This window comes from Elephantulus edwardii, unplaced genomic scaffold, assembly GCF_000299155.1.
Source record: "Elephantulus edwardii isolate Elephantulus edwardi_28Jun2011 unplaced genomic scaffold, EleEdw1.0 scaffold00268, whole genome shotgun sequence".
Lineage (NCBI taxonomy): Eukaryota > Metazoa > Chordata > Mammalia > Macroscelidea > Macroscelididae > Elephantulus > Elephantulus edwardii.
The window spans coordinates 1,440,179-1,448,440 of record NW_006400018.1 but is presented as its reverse complement, the minus strand read 5'-3'; the positions used below and the strand labels follow the sequence as shown (position 1 = coordinate 1,448,440).

Sequence of the window (8,262 nt, the reverse complement as noted above, 5' to 3'; positions counted from 1 at the left end):
TGCACCAGCCCCTCGTGCACCTGCCCCTCGTGCCCCAGCCCCTCGTGCCCCAGCCCCTCGTGCACAAGCCCCTCGTGCACCAGCCCCTCGTGCACCAGCCCCTCGTGGATGCCATGCTCAGCCCCATACAGCTTTGGCCCTTCTGCCCCTTGCCAGGCCCTGGAGGTGCGGATGATGCAGGCTGAGGGTTCAAAGCCCCCTCACTGCAGAGCCGCTTGTCAGACAGAAATGTGAAGCCCAGGCTGTAGCCCAGGATGACTGAGGAAGAAGCCAGAGCACCTGGCTGCAGTGCTGCTCTGACTGGGGCCACCTGCCCCAGGTGCCCCTCCCTGGGCACAGTCATCCGAGGCCTCTGTCTAGCTGCTGGGGGACAGTGCTAGGGAGCTGACCAAACAGATGCTGATGATAGTGTAGTCACTACAGCCATCAGGCATCCATCCCAGGCACTGAGGCAATGCCCAGAGGGCAAGGAGGGCTTCCCAAGGAGGTGAGCCCTGAGCAGGGTTTTGAAGGATGAGTAGGAGTTTGTTAGGATAGCATCCCTCAGAAACTGTTTGGGGAGGAGTGTCCTAGCTTGGCTCTTCCCTGCCCTACTAGTCACATGGTCCCTGTCCCGGGACTCTGGGAGGACCCTCTCTGCCCCAGGGATCAGCCAAGTCTGCTTGGTAGGTAGCGAGCTCAGGCTTCTCTCGGTCCCCAGGGCCGCGGGACCAAACACTACGGCCTGATCGTGGTGGGCCACTCCCTGGGTGCAGGCACCGCTGCCATCCTCTCCTTCCTCCTGCGCCCACAGTACCCAACCCTCAAGTGCTTCGCCTACTCCCCACCTGGGGGCCTGCTGAGGTGAACAGCCCGGGGTGCCCAGGGATTGGGGGCTGGATGGGGTAAGAGCTTTCAAGGCAAGGGGCCAAGGGCTGGACAAGGCTGAGAACCAGGCAGGGCTGGGGGCTGGACAGGGTGGAATGCCTCTGGGTCACCAGGGCCCTGAGAATGGCCTGGCCTTGACACTGGTAGACACCTGGACCATTAAAGCAAGTGGGGGGTTGAGGGACAGCTCTGTAATGTGCTGGCGGGGACCCCAGGGCTCCCTGCAAAGTCTTTTTGTCAGGGAAGATGACAGGTGACAGGCAGGCCCCCCAATGGCCCCTATGAGGCCCCTCCTTGGAGGCTGGTGGAAGCGGGCCCCCAAGTGCTTGGGGCTGTGTGGCCTCTGTCCTCGGCCTTCCTGCCACCGTCACTTGCCTTGCAGTGAGGATGCAATGGAATACTCCAAGGAATTCGTGACTGCTGTGGTCCTGGGCAAGGACCTCGTCCCCAGGTGAGGCACCAGGTCCTCTGTGCTATTCTCCACCCTTGATCTTCCCCCCAGTTCCTGGCTCCCAGGGTGACCCTGCCCATGTTGTACCCCTCCTGCCCTCAGTGGCCACCGTGGGTGAGCACCTCCCCTTCCTTGATTCTGCTCCACCTGCTCCCTCCTCCCCGTCACCCACGACCGATAGGCTGCACTCTTCTAGGCTCGACCCCTTCTCACTCCCCATGATGCACAGACCCTGGGCTCCACCCCCAGGCCCTGGCAGGCCTGGCTGACCCCGTCTTTCGCCCTGTCTTTTCCAGGATCGGACTTTCCCAACTGGAAGGTTTCCGCCGACAACTCCTGGACGTCCTGCAGCGAAGCACCAAGCCCAAGGTGGGCCCTGGCCCTGCCCTGTCCCCCCGGCCCTGCTCTGTCCCCCCGGCCCTGCCCTGTCCCCCGCCTGTCTCCTGCACACGAGAGGCCCAGCCATGTGAGGCGAGGGTGAGTGTGGCTGGTGACTTGGGGACCTTGGGCTGTTGGTGTCTTGGCATCTCACGCTCACCTCCTTTAACCCCATTGCATGGATGGGGAAACTGAGGCCTCAAATTAGCAGGACTTGCTCTAGTTCACACCTCAGGGTCTGACCACGTGAGGAAGGGAGCTGGGGTCTCTGAGTCCTCGTCCCATCTCCCAGAACCGCCTCACGGCAGACACAGCCATCCCAGGGGCAGATGCTCCAAGAGGGAGGGACCTCTCCCCAGGCCTGTGGAGGCCCCCACAGGCAGACCTGGGTGCAGTTTGCTCTGATCTCAGCCATTCAGGGGAGATAGCTGGCACCTCAGAGTCTCACACTGGGGCTCTTAGAGGGGAGGATGCTGAGGGCTCTTCCTCTGGGTGCAGCTGTGGGGACATGCCGTGGCCAGGGACCCGAGACGAGCCAAGTCAAAGGAGGAAACACACGTGGGCCAGTGGGTCCTCAGTGGGGCCCTGACCAGCCCTCATCCTCAGTCTGTCTCAGCCCTACGTGACGTGGACTGTTCCCAGCAGTGCAGCCCACGTGTCTGGTGCTGGAAGAGGGCAGAGCAGCAGGCCAGGGGGCAGCATCTGCTCGGGCACCACTGCCAGCTCTCAGGTCCCACCCAAGTCAGCCAGGTCTGGCAGGCGCAGCTGGACCAGAGCTGGGGGCTGCTCTGCTTCCGGCTTGCAGAGTGACCTCAACCCCCCAGGACCCCCAGGCCCTCCCTCATCGGACTGTTCCCTGCCATTCAGTGCGGGGCTTGGCTAGTCCTTCAGCCCTGCGCTTCGCCTGCTCTGAGTCCTCTAGCCTTGGCATCATTCCAGGAGCAAGGCCACCTTACACCCAGGTGGCCCTTGCGCTCCACCCCGTCACCATCCCAGCCCCCTGCGGCACACCCTCTGGCCCTGCCCGTCCAGCCCGTGTGCTCAGCCGTGTCCCTGCCCCCTGCACAGTGGCGAATCATCGTGGGAGCGACCAAGTGCATCCCCAAGTCGGAGCTGCCTGAGGAGGTAGAGGTGACCACCTTGGCCAGCACGCGGCTCTGGACGCACCCCAGTGACCTGACCATTGCCCTGTCGGCCAGCACCCCACTCTACCCGCCCGGCCGCATCATCCACGTCGTCCACAACCACCCGGCCGAGCACTGCTGGTAAGTGTCTGCCCCCTGCCCTGGCGGGAGGGGGCAGGGCTGGCCGGCTCAGGCTCCCCCTCTGAGCACGGAGGTGGCGACCAGGGCTTCCCCCAGGAAGTGGAAGTGGACAGGGGGCCAGCCCAGTCCTCCCTGACAGCCTAGCCCCTCCCTGATCACCCCCAGGGAGGCCCATTTACCCAAAGATTACCTTCAAGCTTTTGGCCAGCTCACCTCTGACTTGTCGTTGAAAATCAGTGCAGGAGTGACTTGGCAGAGAGCTGAGAACAAGGTTGGCCAGAGGCTGATATCAGTGGGAGTGGAAGGAGATCGTTCAGAGAGAGGGCCTGGACCACCCTCCCCAGTGTGGGCTCCCTGACCTGGCAAAAAAGCCTGGGAGCCAGGTCCTGCCCACCTGCAGCAGGACGACCCTGCCAGCAGCAGAGAGAGGGCTGTGGGGCTCTGGACGGAAGCTCAGGGGACAGCCTTTCTGTGACTCTGCTTGACCACCTCTCTGATGAGGATGTGGGAGAGGACTGAGGGCCAGACAGAGGCCAAGAGCCGGACTCCAGCACCTCTGCCACAGCCCTGCTGGCCAGGGAGTCAGGGACCCCTAGGTTTACCCAAGCAAGGCAAGAGAGCAGAGCCAGGGGCCTTAGGCCAGGGGCAGGCCGCACCCCACACTCTGCCTCTGTGTCCCCAGCTGCTGTGAGCAGGAGGACCCCACGTACTTTGCCATCTGGGGTGACAACAAGGCCTTCAACGAGGTGATCATCTCGCCGGCCATGCTGCATGAACACCTCCCTTATGTGGTCATGGAGGGCCTCAACAAGGTGAGCTGCCAGGCCAGGCCGGGCCCTGCCTCACAGGTGGGGAAACGGAGGCGCAGGGAGGCGGCAGCTCGGCCGAGGCCCCGGTGAGCTGTCGTCGGCTGAAGGGGCGAGTTCTCGGACTGCACCTCGCTGCTCCCTCGTTGGAAGAGTTAGGAGAGTCCCAGGGACGGGGAGACCCACCTGAGATCCTGAACTCAGGCCCTGAAGGTCCCCTGGCCTGTAACAGGTGGGGGCCAACCAGGGACAGCCTCAGCCACCACCCAGCTGGTGACAAGAACGGTTCAGGGTCAGCACGGACAAGGCGTCCTGAGAGGTCCCTGGGCAGGCGTGATCCTCCAGGCAAGCCTGGCAACTCCCCGACAGGCAGGACCTGGAAGGGCTGGGGGTGGGCGGATGAACCCCACGAGGCCCTGTTCAGCCTTGAGGGGCCTGGGTCTGCTGGCCCTGCTGCCACCTCCCCTCGCCTCCCTCCACCAGCAGCAGCTTCCCCTCCTGCCGCCAGGTGCTGGAGAACTACAACAAGGGGAAGACGGCCCTACTGTCTGCAGCCAAGGTCATGGTCAGCCCCACGGAGGTGGACCTGACGCCTGAGCTCATCTTCCAGCAGCAGCCACTGCCCACGGGGCCGCCTCTGCCCGCCGGCCTGGCCCTGGACATCCCGCCCACAGACCGCCGCAACAGCAGCGCCAGGTGAGAGGGGTTCCGAGAGCGCGTGCGTGAGCCTGGTCCCCGTGTGCACACACAGGTCTGCACACGCGTGTGGGCATCCAGCACACAGACTCACAACACTCGGGCGAGTGACGTACATGTGGACGCAGACCCGGGCGCACTAGCTCTGTGGACGCACAGACACACTGTAAATGGTCAACAGCTCCATTCTGACCCCTGGTGGCTCCATGTGCGCTCCGCTGTCTTCACAAGGCAACCACCTTTCCCAAGCAGATCACCAGGCCTCTCTTCTGAAGCACCTTTGGACACGTTTGAATCTCCAAGCTTCCAGTATTTTTACTGGGGTGTACACGGCACCTGCAGACATTGGTTACAAGGACCAGTAAGCCCCAGACAGATCACATGTGGATAGGACCCACGCCAACACGGAACCAGGGACTCACTGCACAGGACACAGCAGAACAGACGCACATCTGTGTGAGTGCGTGCCTGTGCCCAGGCTAGACCCTGACACGCATGGAGCAGCTGACACACACACAGCACAGGCATGCACACGCTAACAGGCGTGCCGAGGACACGTCCACAGTCACACACTCTGAGCTCCTGTGTGCTGGCTGCCAGGGCCAGGGTCTTCTGACCATTATAGACCCCACCTGTGGGCAGGGCCTGTGTCCTGGGGGGTTGATCTGTCCAGGAGAGAGATGAGAAAACAGGGTGGTCTAGCACCCTCACTGCCTCCTAGGGCTCCTATTCCTGACAGCCTACACTCCTCAAGGCTACACAAGGACAACACATACACCCCCACTCCTGTCCCTCATCCCTGCCCTCCTAAGAGTGACCAGGGGGAGCCAGTGTCCACCCCGACTTCTCTCCCTCATCCCTGCCTTCCTCAGAGGGACCGGGGGGAGCTAGTACCCAGGCACAGCCCCACTGACCTGGGCCCACCTCAGCGTCCCTCATCCTGCTGGTGCAGCTCTGCCCGCGTCTCTAGAGTCCCGGTGGTGCGGGCAGTTGCTGCACTCGGCTCCTGATGGAACGGCTGGACGTTTAGTCCACCCAGAGACTCTAGAGTAAAGGCCTTGGCGCTCTGCCTCCGAGCTGTTAGGTGCCATCGAGTTGGCTGTGACTCTGTGAACAACGGATGTGAGCCCCGCCCTGCACCGTCCTGGCCAGCTCTGAATGGCCGTTGGAAACCCTGTGAGCGCAAATCTGCTCTGATACGCGTGTGGTCAGCACTCAGGCAGCTGACAACAAAAACATCCCAGCAGAGCGCACAGCCCCGGTTGGGGGGGGGGCCAGTACCAGAGAGGAAGTGATGAGTGATGGGAACCTCCCCCGAGGGGCAGCCACATGCAGCCTGTCCCCTCCATCTCCCCACCCACTGGGCTGAGGGTGACTAGTCCCCTTGTGTCCCTGGACCCCGGTCTTGGGAACAGCACGGATCCCCCAGTGCTGTGCCCTGTGTCCCCACCGAGTTCATCTGGTTTAAGAGTTGTTTTTGTAAAATAAGGGTTTCCTGCCTCAGACCTGGTTGTATGGACCGTCAGGTTGGAACTGACCCATACCTGACCCTCCGGTGGGTTTTCAGAGGCAGTAAAGGTGTGGGAATCGCCCATCCTCGGCCCACAGAGGGAGCAGCTGGTGGATTGGAACCATGTTCCTTACCACTCTGCCACCGGTGACCCTCGAAGCCCCGTGTTAAGCAGAGCCAGGCCCCCAGCCCACTGGTCCCTCACGCTGCCCTGGCCACCTTCCCCTCTGCAGGAGCAAGTCGCAGTCTGAGATGAGCCTGGAGGGCTTCTCCGAGGGCCGGCTGCTGTCCCCCGTGGCCGCGGCCTCGGCCACCCGCCAGGACCCCGTGGAGCTGCTGCTGCTGTCCACCCAGGAGCGGCTGGCGGCAGAGCTGCAGGCCCGGCGGGCGCCGCTGGCCACCATGGAGAGCCTGTCGGACACGGAGTCGCTGTACAGCTTCGACTCGCGCCGCTCGTCCGGCTTCCGCAGCATCCGCGGCTCGCCCAGCCTGCATGCCGTCCTGGAGCGCGACGAGGGCCACCTCTTCTACATCGACCCCGCTATCCCGGAGGAGAACCCGTCCCTGAGCTCGCGCACCGAGCTGCTGGCAGCCGACAGCCTGTCCAAGCACTCGCAGGACACGCAGCCGCTGGAAGCCGCGCCGGGCAGCGGGGGCGCCTCCCCCGAGCGGCCGCCCAGCGCCCCCGCCGCGCGCCAGGATGAGGAGGTGCGCGCAGCAACGGCCCCGCGCGGCGAGCTGGCGCTGCACAACGGGCGCCTGGGGGACTCGCCCAGCCCGCAGGTGCTGGAGTTCGCCGAGTTCATCGACAGCCTCTTCAACCTGGACAGCAAGAGCAGTTCCTTCCAGGACCTGTACTGCATGGTGGCCCCCGAGAGCCCGACCAGCGACTACGCCGAGGGCCCCAAGACCCCCAGCCAGCAGGAGATCCTGCTGCGCGCCCAGTTCGAGCCCAACCTGGTGCCCAAACCCCCGCGGCTCTTTGCGGGCTCGGCGGACCCCTCCTCGGGCATCTCCCTGTCGCCCTCCTTCCCGCTCAGCTCCTCGGGCGAACTCATGGACCTGACACCCACGGGCCTTAGCAGCCAGGAGTGCCTGGCCACCGCCGACAAGATCCGGACTTCCACCCCCACCAGCCACGGGGCCAGCCCCGCCAAGCAGGACGACCTGGTCATCTCGGCGCGCTAGCACCCGCGGCGGCCGCCACACGAGGCCCGGGCCGGAGCAGGTGGCCCGGCAGGTACGCGGCAGCTGCCCCCAGGGCTGGGCAGTGTTGACCAGAGGCCCCTCGAGGCGAGTTCTGCCTCAGGTGTGGGGCATTGCTGCTGAGCTGGGGGTCTGCATCCCTACCTCAGCTTAGGACCCCCAGAGCCAAGGTGGGGGCACCTGAGTCCTCCAGACAGGGGGGACAGGGAAGGGCACAGAGTAGGTAGAGTCTGCTGAGTAGCCAGCCAGGGTGGGCAGGGTGGACCTGTCGGCCCAACTGCCCCCACGGGGGCACCCTGGCACCCATTTTCTGGGACAGCCAGGGGGCAAGTTGATATCACATCACTGCCCTCTGGTCGCCCTCCCAGAGCCAAGGAAGAAGAGTGGCTCGCTCACCTGTGGCCATCTGCTCCGGCCACTCCCAATCCAGAGCCTGCTGGCCAGCCCCTGGATGACCCATCCACGGGGCCTGCAGTGCTGTGTATGTTTACAGAAGCTTCTGGGCCTGGCTCAGCACATGTCCTGGGCTGTGAGTGCCCCCTCTCCCCACCAAATCGTGTTCAGCACCCCTTCGGACAGGACAGGGACCTCCCTTTCTCTGTGGGTACCCTCCCACTGCCCAGCCCACCTGCTTCTTCCTGGGTCTAACTGGAGGAACTTGGAAACTCAGAGGGTGGGGGGCACTGGGGTGACCACTCTGACTGTAGTGTCAGGATCCTGGGAAAAGGACACCCCCCCCCGGTATGTCACTCTTATGCACAGGCAACCTGACCCTGACATCTCAAACATGCCTGTCCCCTTGCTCCCCCCCTTACCCCACCCCCCACCCCTCCACTTTGTGGCCTGGCCTCCCTCCTGGGAGCAGGGCTTTCTCCCCTCCCCTCCCCCACCACTGCCTCTTGCCAGGGAGCAAGGCCAGGAGTGGGCAGGTGTGCCACCTGACCTGAGCCCTGCTACTCACTGCCCAGGGGTGGAGCTGGGGTTCTGGGGGCCCCACAGCCCTCACATGAGGGGTACTTCCCTGCTGGGTTTCGGAAGCTGCATGGCCCTCCCCAGATGCAGGAGTGGGGCGTATGGTACCTG

At 64.0% G+C, this 8,262-nt stretch overlaps 1 protein-coding gene across 1 annotated transcript in view; it reads left to right on the top strand.

The window, feature by feature from the left end:
- DAGLA (diacylglycerol lipase, alpha) overlaps positions 1–7,752 on the top strand; it is a 28,474-nt gene extending 20,722 nt beyond the window's left edge. The window contains exons 13-19 of the mRNA XM_006899835.1: positions 701–843; positions 1,250–1,318; positions 1,615–1,687; positions 2,765–2,961; positions 3,644–3,773; positions 4,276–4,463; positions 6,207–7,752. Of these exons, the coding sequence (XP_006899897.1) occupies positions 701–843; positions 1,250–1,318; positions 1,615–1,687; positions 2,765–2,961; positions 3,644–3,773; positions 4,276–4,463; positions 6,207–7,161 (1,755 nt within the window). The 3' untranslated portion in view covers positions 7,162–7,752. The remainder of the gene's footprint in view (positions 1–700; positions 844–1,249; positions 1,319–1,614; positions 1,688–2,764; positions 2,962–3,643; positions 3,774–4,275; positions 4,464–6,206) is intronic.
- Positions 7,753–8,262: the final 510 nt, after the last annotated feature.